The sequence below is a fragment of the Chrysemys picta genome, chromosome 16 (assembly GCF_011386835.1).
Source record: "Chrysemys picta bellii isolate R12L10 chromosome 16, ASM1138683v2, whole genome shotgun sequence".
NCBI lineage: Eukaryota > Metazoa > Chordata > Testudines > Emydidae > Chrysemys > Chrysemys picta.
In genome coordinates, this window is record NC_088806.1 from 8662435 (window position 1) to 8683272 (window position 20838).

General features: G+C 47.1%; 2 protein-coding genes, 1 long non-coding RNA gene and 1 other non-coding gene across 14 annotated transcripts in view; 2 read left to right on the plus strand and 2 right to left on the minus strand.

The window, feature by feature from the left end:
* Window positions 1-20838, plus strand: part of LOC135975998 (uncharacterized) — a 268614-nt gene that overhangs the window by 238290 nt on the left and 9486 nt on the right. The gene's annotated exons all lie outside the window — the stretch shown is intronic.
* The window catches only part of LOC101953896 (zinc finger protein RFP-like), a 55870-nt gene that overhangs the window by 25546 nt on the left and 9486 nt on the right, over window positions 1-20838 (plus strand). For 3 of the 4 annotated variants that reach the window (XM_065570158.1, XM_065570156.1, XM_065570159.1), the window contains exon 9: window positions 20576-20745. The gene's annotated coding sequence lies outside the window, so the exon portion shown is untranslated. Of the gene's footprint in view, window positions 1-4187; window positions 4329-20575; window positions 20746-20838 lie in introns of those variants that run through there. The other variant, XM_065570157.1, reaches the window with a different exon arrangement.
* Window positions 14645-14717, minus strand: TRNAV-AAC (transfer RNA valine (anticodon AAC)). Its single transcript has one exon. It is a non-coding gene; the product is annotated as a tRNA-Val (tRNA).
* The window catches only part of LOC122172788 (zinc finger protein OZF-like), a 54951-nt gene continuing 49121 nt past the window's right edge, over window positions 15009-20838 (minus strand). For 7 of the 8 annotated variants that reach the window (XR_010593150.1, XR_010593149.1, XR_010593148.1 and 4 more), the window contains one exon: window positions 20077-20694. Coding sequence is in view for 2 of the 8 variants with exons in the window: in XM_065569774.1 (XP_065425846.1) it covers window positions 20330-20694 (365 nt within the window). In the remaining 6 variants the exon portion in view is untranslated. Of the gene's footprint in view, window positions 20695-20838 lie in introns of all 8 variants that reach the window. The other variant, XR_010593152.1, reaches the window with a different exon arrangement.

The window sequence follows — 20838 nt, forward strand, 5'->3', positions numbered from 1 at the left end:
TAGTACTGCTGTACTCAGCACTGGTTAGGCCTCAGGGGGAGTCCTAGGTCCAGTTTTGGTCCCCAGTGACTAGATAGGATGTAGAAAAACTGGACAGAATCCAGAGGCAAGTGACAAATATGATCAAAGGGATGGAACACAAGCCAGTGCACAAAGGCTGATGGAACTGGGTGTGTTTAGTTTGGAAAAAAGAGTTAATGGGGGGGATATGACCGTGATCTTCAAATACTTGAAAGGCTGTGTAATCGTGCATGGCCGTCCCTCCTGGTCTGTCTCTGAGGGAGGCCACACCTCCTCGCTGTTGGGCTCTTAGTACTGCAATCAATTAAGGGGGAATTAGGAGTCTTCAAAGCTCAGGGCACTTGATCCAGGCTGAGCAATAGTGAGTCTATGATGCCCGTCCCTCAGGCTGGACTGGACACTGACAGTCAGTGCTCTGGCCTGAAATCAGGGCAGATTTGCAAAGTCTACAATCCCAGGCCCTCAGTCAGGGTGGGACAGCAAACAATTAAGCGCTTTGCCCAGGGTGAGCACCAACAGTCTAGGGTTCAGGAAGGTGTGGGCACCAAACAGCCTAGCGTCCTAGCTCGGTGGACAGTAGACAAACACAGGCCTCCTGGCCGAAGCTGAGGAGGCTACCACCCCACGGGCGGGGTGGCAGGAAGTAGGGGGACCCAGGGCAATCTGACTCCACCAGGTCCCAGCCCAGTGCCCTAACAGTGGCAGTGTAGTACGCCACTGGATCAGTGGGGATCCACCCACAACACACTGACTTAGTGTCAGGTGAACCCTCAACCAGATGATGGTCTAGTTTCCCTGAGCTACTTCCCACAATTCCCAGGTACCTCTGACCTCCGTTGGTGGTCTGTGGCAGCCCCATCATCGGCTCATTGGCCCCTCGACTGGCTGGTGACGCTGGGAGCTCTGGCCAGTCCTCTGGCAGCAGCCCCAGCAGCTCCTCAGTGTCCCGCTCCGGCAGCTTGTGATAAGCATTTGTCTCCCTCAGCAGCTCCAGCCCAACTGAGCTGCAAGTCCCTCCTTTTGTATTTCTGCTTCGTTTCCCGCCCCTCATTCCGGAGGGGTGGAGGTGGCTTTCCTGGCTCTGTAGCCCAATGGGCGGGTTGTGGTCCTTGCTGGTCTTCCTCATTACAGGCTGCTATACAAAGGATGGAGAACCGTTCTTCTCTCTTGCCACAGAGGGCAGGACAAGAATCAGTTGGTTCAAACTACAGCACAGCAGATTTAGATTAAATCTCAGGAAAAACTTCCTAACTGGAAGAACAGTAGGACAATGGAACAGATGCCTAGGGAGATGGTGGAAGGTTATTCACTGGAGGTTTTCAAAAGGAGGCTGGAGCCATCTGTCTTGGGTGGTTTAGTTGCAGCAAATCCTGCACCTTGGCAGGGGGTTAGACTAGATGATCTTTGTGGTCCCTTTTATCTCTATGGTTCTAAGGGGAACAGGGGGTCAGCCTTGGAAAAAGCTAAATCTAGCGTGTCGCCCATTAAGGGTATGTCTACACAGTGTCTGGAAACTGCCTCCCAGCCAGAGTCCATGCTTACTCACTACAAATAACGGTGTAGGCACTGTTGGTTGGGCTGTAGCTTGGGTTCTAAAGCCAGGAGTTGAGGGGAGTGGGTGGGCTGGATGGTCTGAACTCCAAGAAGAGCCCTAACATCAAAGCAATGTCTCCACAGCCATTTTTAATGCACTAGCGTGAGACTCAGCCTGGAAGGCAGCTGACTCCCTGATGCACTGTAGACATACCCTAAAGAGGGGTTACCAAGGGAGACTGTATGAAGGTTGGGTCACCGAACTCCCTGTAAATACATGACCCAGCCCCCTCCCTTGGCACTCTTTCACCACGCCTTAGTGGGTCACAACTGAGGATGCCAAATTCAGGACAAATTGCTGAGAAATAGGGAAAAAACAACCCAAAACTTGTGGTTATTCTTTTATAAGATGGACCAAACCACCCACAAAAGTAAACTCCTGTTTCAACACTCTGGCTAACAAGAAAACATAAAGGCAGTTTTCTCAGGCATTCCAGTTCTTATAACACCAGCAAAAACACTGGATTCAGAGATGAGTAGTTCTTTACAACCAGTGTCATTAAATAATAGTTTCTTCTGATCCCAAAGGGCCAGCCACTCCTGGGTCAATATACAACTTAGATCTTACCCAAAAATCAGGCTGGTGCCAATCCTTTAGTATCTAAAATCTAAAGTTTTATTCATAAAAAGAAAGAAAGGTGAGAGTTAAAATCGGCTAAGGGAATCAATTACATACAGTAATGGCAAAGTTCTTGGTTCAGGCTTGTAACCGTGATGGAATAAACTGCTGGTTTAAGTCAAGTCTCTGGAGTACATCTACAGCTTGGATGGGTCACAGTCCTTTTTTCAGAGCTTCACTCTGTAGCAAAGTTCCTCCAGAGGTAAGAAGCAGGATTGAAGAGAAAATGGAGGTGTTTCCAGGGCCTTTTATAGCTTTTGTCATGTGGAGGGCATTTCATTGTTCTTATTGTGAAAAATTATAGCAACAAGCTGGAGTTTGGAGTCTCATGAGCAAGTCACATGTTCATGCCCAATTTCCCTCAGTCATTTCAGAAAGCCATTACCTAGATTCCAGACAACATATTTACATGACAGTCCACTCAGTGTAGATGGGCTTCTCCCATGGTCCATTGTCAACCAAATGTTTCTTGATGAACTGCTTAGTTTGAACAGTCCCTCCAAGATGTGCTAGCTAGCTACCTTGTGGGTGTTACCCTGTTATGCTTATAAGAAGCAAACGGAATCTTTTTCAGGGGGAAAGGAAATATGCCACGTTGATTGAAGATACAATTAGCATATGCATTCAATCACACACCACACACACACATTGTCCCGCCAGTCAATGTTATAGTTACCAATACAGAGTCCGGATCAACCTAGTGGCCAGCTAGGTTGATCATGGGTAGGAGGAGCCGGGTTCAATCAGTCATGACATGATGCTCCGGGGAAGTCTTGGCAGGATGAACCCAAAGTTTCATGACAAAGCACCCTCTTTATACAGTGATTATCCTTCATTGGGACCAATCAGTTTTGCACCGTCATGCTGTAATCAATTGTTGCTTGACGAGTGCTTGTTTTCTTAAATTGTCCTTCTCATCCTTTATCTTGTTCTTTCATCAAGTTCCTCAGGGAGTTATCACATATTGGTTTTGATCAGAGCTATCTTGTCCCCACTGATAGGTGCCTATCTCATCTTTAGAGTCCTCAGTCTGCCCACCTCTGACATTTCAATAGGGGCGTGTTGCAGCCTCCTGGCACCCTTGCATCTGTCTCCAGTTCCTCCCTTGTACATCTCATTCAGCGATGGCCTTCACATTTATCTCTTAACACATACATTCCTCATTCACACACAAAACAGAATTAATTTACAAAGAACATTTTGAACAGGAACATCAAATTTCAATTCAAAAGAAAACAATCATGGCATTCTTTTACTTATTTTAAAATGCTAAACGTACAACAGGGGTAGGCAACCTATGACACGCATGCTGAAGGCGGACCATGAGATGATTTTCAGTGACACTCACACTGCCCGGGTCCTGGCCACCAATCTGAGGAGCTCTGCATTTTAATTTAATTTGAAATGAAGTTTCTTAAACATTTTAAAAACCTTATTTACTTTACATATGACAATAGTTTAGTTATATATTATAGATTTACAGAAGAAGACCTTCTAAAACATTAAAATGTATTACTGGCACACAAAACCTTAAATTAGAGTGAATAAATGAAGACTCAGCACACCACTTCTGAAAGGTTGCCGACCCCTGACCTACAACAAATTGGTGACCCTAAAAAGGTCTGTTACTGCCTTGAAATCAGTCCAGACACAGATTCTGGCTGATGTATCTCTACCCATTGGCCCATTAGGCCATTCCTTTCTGTTATTCTAAAAGGGTGGCTGGCAGGATGTGATCAGATCATACACCAATACATTTAATACATGCTACATTCTTATTCTTTATCCTTCATTCTAAATTATATAAAATACCAACATAAAATCCTCCTACTACATTTGGGGGAAGAGTTTGGGGGAGTTCAGTTCCTAATTTGTATTTGACCTCTCTCCAGCACTTGGTTTGGTTTGGCCTTCCCCTTTCCATCCCTGTTTGAGGTTTCTGTCTCTATCACAGCAGGTGATGCAATGGTATGTGAGAAAGAGGAGCAGAATTCTCAGAAGGAAAACATTGAGCAAGTGGATAAACACAGAGCATCATTGCATAGATCAAAAAGGAATGTGTCCAGGAGTCATGAGCAGGGAAACTCCTGTGAGATTCAGCACAGACCAGAAAGAGAGCAGGGAAACCATCCAGGGGAGAAAATGGGTAAATGTATTTCCTGCCTGGGAACTCAGAAGGACCAGAAGGAAACCACAACACAGTAGGAAATCCTCAGGGAAAAGAGAAAAAATGCGTGCACTGAGCATGGGAAAAATTTATGTGACTACTCAGTCCTTATAAAGCATCAGAGAATCCACACAGGACAGAGGCCCTATGAATGCCGTGAGTGTGGGAAATGCTTCACTAAGAACTCAGCACTTTCTGAACATCAGAGAATCCACACAGGGGCGAGGCCCTATGAATGCAGTGAGTGTGGAAAAAACTTCACTCTCTGATCAGCCCTTTTTCACCATCAGAAAATCCACACAGGGGAGAGGCCCTATGAATGCAGTGAGAGTGGGAAAAGGTTCACTCAAAAATCAGCTCTTTTTCACCATCAGAGAATCCACACAGGTGAGAGGCCCTATGAATGCAGTGAGTGTGGGAAAAGCTTCAATTGCAGCTCGAACCTTATTAGGCATCAGGGAATCGACACAGGGAGAGGACCTATGAATACCGTGAGTGTGGGAAATGCTTCACTAAGAGCTCAGCCCTTTCTGAACATCAGAGAATCCACACAGGGGAGAGGCCCTATGAATGCAGTGAGTGTGGGAAAACCTTCGCTAGCAGTTCAATCCTTTCTGAACATTAGAGAAACGACACAGGTGAGAGGCTCTATGCATGCTGCAAGTGTGGAAATACCTTCTCTTGGCACTCAGCCCATGTTAGCCATCAGAGATGAACACCATAAAAACCTCTAGGGCTATCCATCCTTTTTCTTCCTTAATACTTTTCCTGATTCCCACATAGTAACTTTTAAAGCTCTTTGAACTGTTTGCAGCACCGTTATCCCTCAGCTTGTCCGATGAGGGGCCCATTTTTGCCTTTTGACATTCACTGTGTTTTGAAGTTGACCTATTTGTTCTTTCTATCAACTCCATTGTCCCATGACTATTTCAAGTGTGCCTTTCCTATCCAGAACCAGGGAGCATCACAGGTATACCATTCTTCCTATTGCAAAGTTATTGTTAGAGTCACCAGTGATACAGTTTGTATCATTGCCAGTTGTTCTCATGTTGCACTGGGTTTTGCTGAAGAGCAGTTATATTGGGAACTTTTCAAATTATATTTAAATGAAGAGGAGCAGGGGCAGGGGAAAAAGTGTCATTTCAGCCTCTGTGACACTGGATGGAGATGGGGAGACTCAGAGATTCCCTCCTTCCCCATCACTGCAGAACTGTTACCTTTTGTCTGAGCCATGCAGAGTTTATCTTCGTCACATTCTACCCCTCCACTTCTCAAAGTGTCATGTGAGGAAGAGTTCTCAGCTGTCTGTGCTTGGAGATGATGCTTTGACTTCTTTAATCCTATATCAGAGTCGCTATGACTAGAGATGAAAGTGTCAAAGACCTGGAAGGGGAATTCAAATGGATCCCAAACACAGTGTGATCATTGGGAGTTTAAATCCAAGGTTTCATCTATTAGTAAAGGCTCTCCTGGCAACAGGGCTGTTCTGCCCTCCTCCCCCCCCACCATTATGGGGATGCTAGAATACTAAAAATGTTGTAAATAACATAACTGACTATTGAGACAGTGCTGAGTGAATCAGGTTTGAATGGATCAAAGGAGAATGTGATGGGAGAATCTCTTGTCCTGATTCTGAATAATCAGATGTAACCTGCTCTGGAATTTTACTTTAGACGTCCATTGTCATGTATTCTATCTCTCTTTGATGTGGATTTCTATCTTTCCTGAAGACTGTTTGGTCACCCAGTTGGATATTAGTTCAGTTTGATAGGATGTACCTCAGATTTATTGGAGAACTTAAGACATATGACCATTTGCTAAAGTCATCATTTCTCACTTCAGCTTTACTTTTTCCCAACCCTCCATGATGACATGGAGAAAATTCAAATGCAGTTCTGTCAACAGGAGAGAACTCTCCAATTTACTGGACATGCTAACAAAGAAACAGTAGTGATTTAAAATCTCCATTCAGAAATGGTGAACAACAGCAGAACCCCAACTAACTGAAGGAAGTGCATATGGTCACAGTGTAGTTCAATTGTTGAATTCAATATTGTCTCACATGATCTGGGGAGGGAATTCCGTGATAAATGATTTTGAAGTAGGCAAAATGCCCATGTATTTCGTTCCCAAAAGATCTCTCCTAGCTAATCCTATGTTATGGGGAATGCGGCCCTTCATGACGCAGATGTTGAGGAAATAGAAGTGGGTTTTTTGTTGAATTAATCCATTGTAGGTGTTAAAAAATGTGTATAAAATTAGTGTTGGAAATATAATAGCTGCAGAAAAATAGCTATTTTTGAATAGAATCTCCAGCTCTGATAACAAATAAAGCTGCAATCGTCAACCATCAATAAGAAGAAAAAGGTTGAAGTCCATTACCTTTCAGGTCAATAAGACATCTAAAGGCTGGTCTATGCTGAAAAGCTGTGTTGACAAAGCCACATCTCTCAGGGGTGTGAAAAGTCCTCTCCACTCAGAGTAGTAGTTATTGTGACCTGAGCCCCAGTGTAGACAGTGTTAGGTTGTCAGAAGAATATTTCCAGTCTTTGACAGATTGATTCCCTATGGGAAGCGAGTCATGACATCAATTCCAAATTTGACCCATCTCCCTGTATGTGAGAAAGGTGCTAGTATGGAGGGCTGAGCCAGCTGTCCTATCACCTGGTTCCTCAACTGTACCTACAGCTTTTAGTACCCATGAATGCAAAGACTGAGAGAAATGGAGAGTTCCAACCATTGTTATTTTGATATCTTATTGTTCCTTTTTCTATTTTTTGTGCTGACCTTTCTATTATATCAGGGTGTGACTGTATAGCTCATTGCATGCGTGACAAAAGCTTATTGGTGCCAATTGTCAAAGGGGTCACTGTTATTTCCAAGCAACTCCTGTCTCAGACCTGACAAATTCGCCACACCTAATTCAGTGCTTTTATATTATTTATCCAGGAAGCATAGCAGTGAGATCTCTACTGAATACTTGTAAATTATTGATAGTCCTACGCACTACGAGAGGTGTGTACATGTCATATTTAAGGAGTAATGTAAGTACATAGAAAATTATGTCCGTGTGGTATTGTCATGAGGGTGAGTCAACCCAGTCATAGGTCTTGGTGGGGACGGCCCATTCAAATGGGAGGGAATTGTCTTCCGTCCCTTGCTAATCAGTTATGCGATGTATTGCTAAATTGTCAACCTTTGCACCAACCCAGAAAAACCAATGGAAAACAATCAAAGACAAACTATAGACATTGAAACCCTGTGGACGTTAAAAGGACAATATGACAATCAGGAGATAGTCCTTTCTGTGAATAAAGACAAAAGACTGATTCAGTTTATAACAGGGTGGAGAAAAACACTCTGGGTCCATTCACCAAGGAGATCCCTACTGACCAGTGGTGCTTCATGAAAGGCAGGGCCCTGGCTTCTAGGACTGACGTGTGAGGTGAGAATCTACTTAGATAGGAAAGGTAACTATTAAAAAGTGTAGGTTGCATTTTATGATTTTGTTTTGTTGGTTATGGTTCGTTTCCATCACTCACATTTGTTTCTGTTTAAATCTCTATCCCTTGTTAAATACATTTCCATTTCTTCGATGACTGTACTCAAGTGCTGTGTGTGATACAATAGCCATGGTCTACAGTAAAACTGGTAGCCTGAGATATACCATTGCTTCGGGAAGGGAGGATCTGTGATTTCTCTGAGTATCTGGTGATTGGGGCTGGACCCCAGAGGGGGACACATTGAAGGAAGTCAGGGCTAGGGTTCCTCTATAGTCAACTGGCAGGGCTGCTGTAGCTCAGAGGCGGGTGCTTGAGTGCCTGACAGGCTGGTTGAGTTTGGTCACTAACATCCAGCTGCCAAAAGCAAAAGTCCCTCTTCCTAATGGCAGGTGGCAACAAGGAAACTCACAGCCCTCAGCTCCTTGAGAAGGGTCACAATGTGCATCTATGTTGATCCACCTGTCAAATTCACACCGGGAAGGCATCCTATAGTATGGCTACCTGAATCACAATAGCCCTAAAACTCTCCCCTATAAAAAAGCACAAAGTCCTGTGCTTAGGATGGAAGAATCCCGTGCACTGCTACAGGTTGCAGACCGACTGGCTAAGCAGTAGTTCTTCAGAAAAGGACCTGGATGAGAAGCTGGATATGAGTCAACAGTGTGCGCTTGTTGCTATAAGAAGCCTAATGGCAAATTGGCTGCATTAGTAGGAGCATTGCCAGCAGATCGAGGGCAGTGATTATTCCCCTCTATTCGGCACTGGTGAGGTCACATCTGGAGTACTGCATCAAGTTTTGGGCCCTCGACTACAGAAGGGATGTGAACAAATTAGAGAGAGTCCAGTGGAGGGCAATGAAAATGATTAGGGGACTGGGGTACATGGTTTATGAGGAGAGGCTGAGGGAACTGGGGTTATTTAGTCTGCAGAAGAGAAGAGTGGGGGCTTTAAACTACCTGAGCAAGAGTTTCAAAGAGGATGGGTATCAGCTGTTCTCAGTGGTGGCATTTGACAGAACAAGGAGCAATGGTCTCAAGTTGCAGTGGGGGAGAACTTAATTAACTCCACTCACCTGGGTTAGAAACATTTGTTTCTTTCAAGTAGATAGTGGGAAATGAGACATTAATTCAGACCCAAGAGGCAAGGAAGAGGCTTCATGACTTTGATCCCCAGGAAGGGAGAGAGGAAAAGCCCAGAGCTGCCTTTAGTCCCAAGTTGAGGTCTCCTGGAAGATGGAAAAGTCTCTTGATCACTGAGGATCCCATGGGATCTTCCTGCTCCAGATTCTCCGAAGTCCTGGGTGCGGGGAGGGCGCCACTGCAGAACGTGAAATTCAAGGGAGGACCATGGAAGGGAAGGGAGGAACAGAAAATGGAGAGGAATGAAACAGGGGGGAAATGCCTCTTCTCTCTCCTGTTCCCCTCCCAGCAAGAAATGTGATCAGTGGGGAAACTCCCCACCATGATGTGCAGAAATCACAGAGATATTCGCCACACTGAGCAGTGATAGACTTGTTGCCTCCTATCCCAGTGAGAGCAAAGAGCCACCAGAGCTGGAGCTGTGGGCTACTGTGCTTTCCTTCCCAGATGCTGGAATAATTTGCAGCACGGAGGCCTGGCTCGGGGCTGATGAGGTGGAAGATCTGCTTACCACAGTGGCGGGGGGGGGTGTGTCCTCGGGGAAAGAGGCTGAGCGGAGGCAGGACATGGGGGCAGAGCAGAGGCAGGGCCATGGTGAGAGTACCAGTGGTTTCCCCACTCCTCAGGAGGTTCTTTTGGTGGCACTCCAAAGGCGGTGGCCCAGTACTCCTCCAAAGAGAGGTGTGTCACATCCAGCATTTCTTGCCCTGTTTGGGGATTCTCAGCCTCCCCGAGCCCCTATAGCCGCCGCCCACGCGCAGTGTCACTGGTAAATTCAGTCAAATGAGACTCTGGGAGCCTAGGGGGTGAAACACCTGGATGAAACTGGCTGCCTGAGCACAGCCCCTCTGCACTCAGGGGAGCGGTGAGACGGGGAGGGGACTCAGTGAGTAAATCCTCAGAAATCTCACACCTGGGTTTGTAATGTCAGGCTCCAGCAAACAAGTACCTTTATGTGTGAAGGGAGGGGCTGTGAAGGGGAGACTCCATGTGGGTGTCAGTGTGAAGAGGAGGGGCTGTGAGGCGGAGAGTCTGTGGGGGTGTCAGTGTGAGGTGGAGGTGCTGTAAGGGGGAGAGTCCATGTGGGTTTCAGTATGAGGTGGAGGGGCTGTGAGAATATGGTCACCTCCGGGCAGCAGGAGCCTGCTGACATAGGAGTTGAACTGCCCCCTCTCCCCAGGTGGCCTAGAGACCAGCTGCTGTCCCTGCAGGGTCCTTGGGAGTCACAAAGGGGTGATGTGAGGTTACTGCCACATCAATCCTGGGGTGGGGGACTGGAGCCTCTGGAACAGCACTGTGGGGAATTCACTGTCTGTGGAAAAGCAAGTCTAGGAATTGGGATTCCCAGCTGTATTAAAGTGCCATGAAGGAGAAGAAAGAGTTAATGCTTTAGAAAAGTCTGGGTGCGCTGGATGTGAAGGAGAGTGCCCAGCTCTCAGTCTGCAAAATGGCCAACCCCAAAGGTTCAAAAACCCTGAGTCAGGCTCACCAAAAATCATGAGATTGGCTTTAAAATAATGACATTATGTAATATTAATAGATTTGGGGATCTTTTTATTTGCCTTCTGCTTAATGAGCCTTTAGGGCGCACTGGGGTGACATTTTGAATCTTTCTCCACAGCCATAAGGGCTAGAAAGGTACTGTTTCTTTAGGAGCGAAGGCTGAAATCATCACATCTCCACTTGACTCCAGGAGCTGGGGCTTTAAGGAAAACAATAACTCTCATGAGACTCAAGGCAAAACCATTGGAGTTGGCAGCACTGAGTTGGATTGAGTCTTTATTCTCTGGGATTCCCTGGAGCAGGGATTCCCAACCTTTTTCTTTCTGTAGCTCCTGCCCGACTTGGTATAAAACCTCCACAGCCTACCCATGGATCTTGATGGCCCACTTCATGATCTTTTCAAAAATTGTAAAAGAAACATTGGGATGCAGGGTCTGGCCAGGAGCTAGGGTGAGGGAGGGGTCTCAGCGTTGGGGCACGAGGTTGGCTTGTGGAGCGCTTACCTGGGGCAGCTCCTCTTTGGTAAGAGAGGTGCAGGTGGGAATGGGTGGGGGTGCAGGAGCTCCCGTTTGGTGCTCTGGATGGGGGTGGGGATGTGGGGAGGTGCAGGAGTCAGGGCAGGGGTCTGGGGAGGTGTAAGGGGGAGCAGGGGTCAGGGCTGGGGACTGGGGAGGTGTGAGGGGGTGCATGGGTCAGGGCACGGGGCTGGGGAGGTGTGGGGGGTGCAGAGGTCAGGGCAGGGGGCTGGTAATGTGTGAGGTGGGTTCAGGGGTCAGGGTTGGCACAGGGCTGGGGGTGTGGGCTGTTGTCGTGGGGGTGTTCACAGCAGGGGGCTGGAGGGCCTATGCCCTGATTCCAGCCCCTTCCCCAAGACCCTGCCCCCACCTTGTCTCCTCCTCCTCCCTGGAGTGGGGAGTGCACTGAGGCTCCACTCTTCCCCTTCCCTCCTGCCGGCAAACAGCTGATCGGTGGCAGGGAGAGGGGCAGGAACGGAGCACACAGGGGGAAGAGGTGAGAGAGGAGCCTGGCTGCTGGCGGAGGCTGCCCTGCTGCAGCAGGAGCCAGTAGCATCAAGCTTCTGCCCCCACAGGAGAGAGCAGGTGCGGAGAAGAGTGGGCTGAGGCCCCTTTGGACCATGGGCCTGGTGCCATGGTGCCAGTTGAACCATTGTAAATCCAGTACTGGTGGGAGGGGAGGCAGCTCTGTGCACTGCCGCTACCCCAGGCAGTGCATGGAGACCCTCTGCTCCCCTCCCCAATGGGTGTGCAGAGATGTGCCAGCAGCACTAAGGGGGCTCCCTGCCCACTCTACCTCTGTCCCTCCATGCTGCTCCCAGAAGTTGCTGGCATGTCCCGGCATCCCCTGGGGCGGGGGGAGTGTCTCCATGTGCTGCCCCTGCCCCGAGTACCAACGCCTCAGCTCCCATTGGCCAGGAACTTCAGCCAATGGGAGCTCTGGGGGCAGTGGGCAGTGGCACATGGAAACCCTCTGACCCCACCCACCTAGGAGCTGCTGCCGAAGGACTGTGTGTACCGGTCACTTCGGGAGCTGCACTGCCCGGGGTAAGCGCCACCCCTCCTGCACCCCAACCCCCTCCCTCAGTGCGGAGACTGTAGCCCGCACCCAAATTTCCTTCCATAGCTTTGCTTGTCTTCCTTTCACCCAGAACCATCCTTCAACTCCTTGTGTGCAAGTAGCCATCCCTGGGATGCAAAGAGACAGTCACAGGATTCTACCTCCCAGCAGCCAACCACACCTTCCCAGGCTTTGGCAGAACGAATAATGGTGCTCTACTAACTCCACTTAGTTGCACTGGGGTGCTTAGCTTCCTCAGCATGACTTTCTTCTTTTGTCCCATTCCTGCCTCACTTCCGCCTTTGGCAAGTCACGCAAAGGAGGCCAGCAGGAATAGCCAGCCTTCATAGGCCAACGACCAAGGTCAGAGGAGACCAAACCACAAGGCTTCAAAAGGTGACTGGCCTACGTCCTCTAGCTTTCCCCTGCTGATGCCAAGGCTTTTTCTCAGCTCATTTCACCACCCTCTGTCATGCAGGGGTTGGGGTTATTGCAGGTGTTATCCAAAATTGGGCCAGCTAGTAAGCTTAGGAAGGACTAATGACCCACCAGAGTTTGGCAGAAAGCAGCACGTTTATTATATTTGTATAATATATCCTATATAATATATATGCAGAGTCAGGATGAGCTCTACCCTGACATCTGGTGGTGAATTATGGCGAGTGTGGAAAAGAGCTTTAGGGGCTGATCTTGTTTGAATAGGCACACCCACACTGCCTAGCATGAGCCCACAGCAGCCCAAAATGGTCACTTTGGCAGCTGTAGGATCCTCAGTTTCTCTGTTATTGGGGCAGGAGGAATAAAGTGTTGTTACCCTGATGATGTGAATCAAGGACAATGAAACTGTTTTATGACAGAGGGTCTCACCATCACCTAAGTAGCACTCACTAGACAAGGGACATGGGTTCCAACACCCAGTGAAGTAAGAGTGGTTGGGGATATATATGTGTACTTCAGGATATGGGTTCCTTTTCAGGTCATTGACCACCAATTGTGCTATTCTCTTTTTCCACTGTTGAATAGCAGATCTGATTTTGTTTCTATTAGAAATCTAGCTAGAGGTTGCTGAACTGAATTCACTTTGGGCCAATGGTGTACTGGGGCTCTTCCACTACAAGCTGATATTACTAAGAGCTAAAATTGCTAGGATGAGATAATTGAGTACTGTGTTAACTAGTGGGGGAGCCTGAAGATATATTGCTAAGCAGCTAGTAGAGTGGAGCAGTTTGTGGGATGGTTGGAGCAGCCCATGGAACAGTGAGCGGAGTAGAGCAGTTTGCGGGGATAGCTGGAGCGGCGTGGCGCGGCTGGTAGAACAGAGCCATTTGTGGTGAAGGCTGCAGCAGAACTCCACGGAGAGGTGGGACAGTTGGCCTCGGACCACGTAAGGTGCCCCTTAACACCCCGTGTGCCCCCCATTTCCAACCAGGCTGGTGGGGGGGGGGGGTTAAACTCTGCAGATAAACATTTGAACTCTGGGGTGGCACTGACCAGGGACAGAAACTTTTGGGTTGTTGGACTTTGGGGTGATTGGACTTAAGACCCTGAGGGGAAAAGCACACTGCCAAAGTTACTTGGAGGTGGGTCTTTTGCTCATGGTTTGTGTTATGAATCCTGTTTGTGGTGTTTCCCCAACATAATGCCACATTGTTTCCCTCCTTTATTAAAAGGCTTTTGCTACACTCAGACTCCATGCTTGTGAGAGGGGAAGTATTGCCTCCTAGAGGTGCTCGGGGGATGGTATGTAATTGTCCCAGGTCACTGGGTGGGGGCTTGAGCTGGTTTTGCATTACGTTATTGAAACAGAACCCCTAGATACTGAACCTGGCCCTTGTTGGTGACAACTCAGAGGGGCAGAAGGGTTACATTTTGATAGCTAAGCTCAAAATAAGGGGGAGGTCACACTCACATACTCATGGTCCCAGGACAGGCACGGCCCTGGAGATGTCAGGATTCTTCAAGGTAAGTGTCCCACAGTGCAGCGACAGAGAGTGCTATGAAGGGAAGTCTTCCTGAGGCACAATGAAATACATCGCAGCGAACCACTGGCCAGGTGGTCCAGGTGAAGGGCATTCACTGGAGAGACAAGCTTATGAGTGCACTCCTGAGCACATGGCTCCTTCCCCTTTTAAGGACCTGCTCTTCATGGCCTGCGACTAGAGATGACTTGGCTGCATCTGGTTGGTCACACTCCACCTTGGGCAGTGTCCACGCATTGGGTGTGTGAGTGCTGCCTAATTAGAGTCCCAGATACCTTGCCTACCTGGGAGGTCTTCTGATCTTCCAGCTGTTCAACCAGCCCATTTATCCCACAAGCATTCCAGGAGGGAGGGAAAGGGGGAAAGCCACTTCACAGGTATTCAGAGAGGGAGAGGAGACAAAAGCGGGGGGGAAGTATAACAGACATTTTGAGCATACAGATTATACATAGCATAGTTATACAGAGAATACAGACCACTGCTGCTTCTACAACAGCAGGGACAGACCAATGGCAGCAGTAGGAACTGGGAAAAGTAAGCCATCATGTTTCTGCCCGGTTTTAAACCAGGGACCTTTTGCGTGTTAGGCAAACATGATAACCACTATGCTACAGAAACTCTGTCATAGTCTTCTGCCCCTCCCTTTATAAGAACATAAGAATGGCCCTACTGGGTCAGACCAAAGGTCCATCCAGCCAGTATCCTATCTGCCAACAGTGGCCAATGCCAGGTGCCCCAGAGGGAGTGAACTTAACAGGTAATGATCAAGTGATCTCTCTCCTGCCATCCATCTTCACCCTCTGACAAAGAGAGGCTAGGGATACCATTCCTTACCCATCCTGGCTAATAGCCATTAATAGACATAACTTCCATTAATTTAACTGCAAAAAGAACGAGGAGTACTTGTGGCACCTTAGAGACTAACAAATTTATTTGAGCATAAGCTTTCCTGGGCTAAAACCCATTCCATCGGATGCATGCAGTGGAAAATACAGTAGGAAGATCTATATATATATATAGAGAGAGAGAGAGAACATGAAAAAATGGGTGTAGCCATACACACTATAACAGGGGTTCTCAAACTATAATGAGAGTGATTAGTTAAGATGAGCTATTATCAGCAGGAGAAAAAAACCTTTTGTAGTGATAATCTGCATGGCCCATTTCCAACAGTTGACAAGAAGGTATGAGTAAGAGTAGGGGGGAAAATAAACATGGGGAAATACTTTTACTTTGTGCAATGACCTATCCACTCCCAGACTTTATTCAGGCCTAATTTAATGGTGTCCAGTTTGCAAATTAAGTCCAATTCAGCAGTCTCTCGTTGGAGTCTGTTTCTGAAGTTTTTTGTTGTTGTAATATTGCAACTTTTAGGTCTGTAATCGAGTGACCAGGGAGATTGCAGTGTTCTCCGTATGGTTTTTGAATGTTATAATTCTTGACGTCTGATTTGTGTCCATTTATTCTTTTATGTAGAGACGGTCCGGTTTGGCCAATGTACATGGCAGAGGGGCATTGCTGGCATATGATGGCATATATCACATTGGCAGATGTGCAGGTGAATGAGCCTCTGATAGTGTGGCTGATGTGATTAGGTCCTATGATGGTATCCCCTGAATAGATATGTGGACAGAGTTGGCAACGGGCTTTGTTGCAAGGATAGGTTCCTGGGTTAGTGTTTTTGTTGTGTGGTGTGTGGTTGCTGGCAAGTATTTGCTTCAGATTGGGGGACTGTCTGAAAGCAAGGACTGGTCTGTCTCCCAAGATCTGTGAGAGGGAGGGATCGTCCTTCAGGATAGGTTGTATGTCATTGATGATGCGCTGGAGAGGTTTTAGTTGGGGGCTGAAGGTGATGGTTAGTGGCATTCTGTTACTTTCTTTTTTGGGCCTGTCCTGTAGTAGGTGACTTCTGGGTACTCTTCTGGCTCTGTCAATCTGTTTCTTCACTTCAGCAGGTGGGTACTGTAGTTGTAAGAACGCTTGATAGAAATGTTGTAGGTGTCTGTCTCTGTCTGAGGGGTTGGAGCAAATGCGCTTGTATCTTAGAACTTGGTTGTAGACAATGGATCATCTGGTGTGGTCTGGATGAAATCTGGCAGCATGTAGGTAAGTATAGCGGTCAGTAGGTTTCCAGTATACGGTGGTGTTTATGTGACCATCGCTTATTAGCACTGTAGTGTCCAAGAAGTGGATCTCTTGTGTAGACTGGTCCAGGCTGAGGTTGATAGTGGGATGGAAATTGTTAAAATCATGATGGAATTCCTCAAGGGCTTCTTTTCCATGCGTCAAGATGATGAAGACGTCATCAGTGTGGCGCAAGTAGAGATGGGGCATTAGGCGACAAAGCTGAAGAAGCGTTGTTCTAAGTCAGCCATAAAAATGTTGACATACTCTGGGGCCATGCGAGTACCCATAGCAGTGCTGCTGACTTGAAAGTATACATTGTCCCCTAATGTGAAATACTTATGGGTGAGGACAAAGTCATAAAGTTCAGCCACCGGGTTTGCTGTGACATTATCGGGGATACTGTTTTTCATGGCTTGTAGTCTATCTTTGTGTGGAATATTGGTGTAGAGGCTTCTACATCCATAGTGGCCAGGATGGTGTTTTCTGGAAGATCACCAATGGATTGTAGTTTCCTCAGGAAGTCAGTGGTGTCTCGAAGATAGCTAGGAGTCCTGGTAGTGTAGGGTCTGAGGAGGGAGTCAACATAGCCAGACAATTCTGCTGTCAGGGTGCCAATGCCTGAGATGATGGGCATCCAGGATTTCCAGGTTTATGGATCTTGGGTAGCAGATAGAATACCCCTGGTCAAGGTTCTAGGGGTGTGTCTGGGCAGATTTGTTCTTGTGCTTTTTCAGGGAGTTCCTTGAGCAGATGTTGCAGTTTCTTTTCCTAACCCTCAGTGTGATCACAGGGTAATGGCTTGTAGAATATAGTGTTAGAGACCTGCCTAGCAGCATCTTGTTCATATTCCGACCTATTCATGATGACGACAGCACCTCCTTTGTCAGGCTTTTTGATTATGATGTCAGAATTGTTTCTCAAATAAATTTGTTAGTTTCTAAAGTGCCACAAGTACTCCTCATTCTTTTGGCTGATACAGACTAACACGGCTACCACTCCAAAACCTATTAATTTATCTAGTTCTCTTTTAAACCCTGTTTTAGTCGAAGGCTTCACAACCTCCTCAGGCAAGGAGTTGGACATGTTGACTGTGTGCAGTGTGAAAAAGAACCTCCTTTTTTTTTTTTTTAAACCTGTTGCCCATTAATTTCATTTGGTGGCCCCTAGTTCTTATATTATGGGAACAAGTAAATAACATTTCCTTATTCACTTTCTCCACACCACTCAATATTTTATATATCTTTATCATATCACTCCTTAGTCTTCTCTTTTCCAAGCTGAAAAGTCCTAGTCTCTTTAATCTCTCCTCATATGGGACCTGTTCCAAATACCTAATCATTTTAGTTGCTCTTCTCTGAACCTTTTCTAATGCCAGCATATCTTTTTTGAAATGAGGAGACCACACCTGTATGCAGTATTCAACATGTGGGTGTATCATGGATTTATATAAGGGCAATAATATATTCTCCATCTTATTCTCTATCCTTTTTTTAATGATTCCTAACATCCTGATTGCTTTTTTAACTGCCGCTGCACATTGCGTGGTCATCTTCACAGAACTATCCATGATGACTCCAAGATCTCTTTCCTGATTTGTTGTAGCTAAATTAGCCCCCATCATATTGTATGTATAGTTGGGGTTATCTTTTCCAATGTGCATTACTTGACAGTTATCCACATTAAATTTCATTTGCCATTTTGTTGCCCAATCTCTTAGTTTTGTGAGATCTCAGTCTGCATTGGTCTTAACTACGTTGAGCAGTTTAGTATCCTCTGCAAACTTTGCCACCTCACTGTTTACCCCTTTCTCCAGATCATTTATGAATAAGTTGAATAGGATTGGTCCTAGGACTGACCATTGGGGAACACCACTAGTTACCGCTCTCCATTCTGAACACACTGATGGGCGAACTTGGAGAAAATGGTGGCAGCCCTTCGATAGGTCAGCTGGTAGAGCAAATGACTGGAGCCAGCACTCAGGAAGTTATCCTTATGTCGCCCTTGTGATACCAGCTTGAAGGAGAGCTTCTTTTTCTACTCATTGCTGAGAAAGTCCAAGAGAAGAAAGAAAGGTCAGGTGGGTCAACTCAGTGCAGAAGTCCATGCTGTCTTTTCTTGCTTGGGAGCCTGAAATGAGGGACTCATGGCAGGTAAAATCACTGTTGTGATTCTAGAAAACATCCCACCGCTGCACACAAAGGGACCAAAGAATATACCAAATTCTGGGATTGAACCTCTAGATCTTCAGTCTAACACTCTCCCAACTGAGGTACTTCAGCACCTGGAAAGCACTTTTTTAGCCTGCTGCCTCTCTGTCTGGGATGTTTTTGTCAGCTATGGCACACAGAAAGGGCATCATTGTGAGCACCAATGAAGGCAAGATAATTATTTGCCTGCCTTGCTCAGCTTGACTTGCTTGCTCATCCCATTCCTGCCTTAGATCCTGGGTTACATGGTGGCTGAAGGTAGTCCATTGTCTCAAGCAGTGCCAGAGCCTGACACAATGCCCCAGAGCAGACTTTGCTCTGCACATGCCAGACATGCACATTTGCAAATACTTTAAACCTCCTGTCAGTAAGTTCTGGGGACAGTTGCTACCTTCAGAGGAAGTTCCCTAAAATTTGTCTGTCTCACCCAGTGGTACATTGACCTCTGTTCAGACTGAGCCAAAGCGGGGGCCTCACTGCTGTGGCCACCACTGCGGTTAGGGCGGCCAATGATGAGGATGAAGCCATGCTGTAAGCACCTTCCACCTAGCCATCCACTGAAAATCCTGTAGGATGTAAGGTGGGAGTAGAAGAACATTAGAGGGGGTGGGCTTCCTAATCTTCTCCCCCTTCCGTCATCATCAGCCATCCCATACCCGGTGCTGCACCCAGTGGGATCAAAAAAATATGGCCATATCCGAAGAGTCATTTGTGTTCTTTGTGATTGCCCCGCCATTCCCCTCCAGCTCAGCCACCCACTGAAAACTGAAAAATAAAAAAGTAGAGTTGTAAAAGACTTCAAATCCCACCAGGCCCAACCCCCCCTCTAATATGGCAGAAAAGTCACACTTCCCCTGACTAGGTAGGGACATCCTATTGCCCCACAAGTGGAAGGCCATCATGTTCAGTCTCAGCAATACTCGTGGAGCAGGGGAATATACATGGATGAGGAAATTCCCCGCATCCAAAAGATAGGTCTTGAGCATTACAACCTTGTAGGTAATGACAAGGTCCACTCGCATCTTCAGGAACTTTGGTCTGTTTCAAAAGCTGGAGGAAGGGACTTACTTCCCAGACCCGAAAATAACCATTGGGGATGTTGAAATGCCTATCGTTATCCTTGGGGACCCAGCCTACCCCTTAATGCCATGGCTCATGAAGCCGTACACAGGCAGCCTGGACAGGATTCAGGACCTGTTCAACTATAGGCTGAGGAAGTGCCGAATGATGGTAGAATGTGCATTTGGACATTTAAAAGTGCGTTAGCGCAGTTTACTGACTCGGATAGACCTCAGCGAAGCCAATATTCCAATTGTTATTGCTCCTTGCTGTGCGCTCCACAATATCTGTGAGAGTAAGGGGGAGACATTTATGGTGGGGTGGGAGGTTGAGGCAAATCGCCTGGCCACTGATTACGCGCAGCCAGAGACCAGGGCAGTTAGAGGAGTACAGCAGGGCACGGTGCACATCATAGAAGCTTTGAAAACCAGTTTCATGACTGGTCAGGCTAAAGTCTGAAACTTCTGTTTGTTTCTCCTTGATGAAACTGCGCCCCCCTCCGGTTCACTCTACTTCCGAGTAAGCTAGCCACCCTCCCCTCTCCCTTGGATCACTGCTTGCAGAGGCAATAAAGTCATTGTTACTTCACATTCATGCATTGTTTATTAATTCATCACACAAATAGGGGGATAACTTCCAAGGTAGCCCGGGAGGGGTGGGGGATGATGGAAGCACAGGGTTAAATGGGTGAGGAGAGAAGGACAAGGCCACACTGCACTTTAAAACTTTGAAACTTATTGAAGGCCATCCTTCTGTTGCTTGGGCAATCTTCTGGGGTGGAATGGCTGGGTGGCAGGAGGCCCCCGCACCGCGATCTTGGGTGTCTGGGTGAGGAGGCTATGGAACTTGGGGAGGAGGGCTGTTGGTTACACAGGGACTGTAGCGGCGGTCTGTGCTCCTGCTGCCTTTCCTGCAGCTCAACCATATGCTGGAGCATATCAACTCTTGCCTTCTGTCAGCAAGCTGACGCCACTTATCCTCTTCAGCCCGCCACTCACTCTCCTCAGCCTGCCATTCAGCCCACCACCTCTCCTCGCGTTCATATTGTGCTTTCCTGCACTCTGACATTGTCTGCCTCCACAGATTCTGCTGTACTCTGTCAGTGTAGAAGGACAGCAGGAGCTCCGAGAACATATCATCCCGAGTCCACCATTTTCTCCTTCTAATCGTCACAAGCCTCTGCGAAGGAGAAACATTTGCAGCTGGTGGAGGAGAAGGGAGAGGTGGTTAAAAAAGACACATTTTAGAGAACAGTGGGTACACTTTTTCACGTTAAATTTTGCTATTCACATTACACAGCACATGTGCTTTCGTTACAAGGTCGCATTTTTCCTCTTATATTGAAG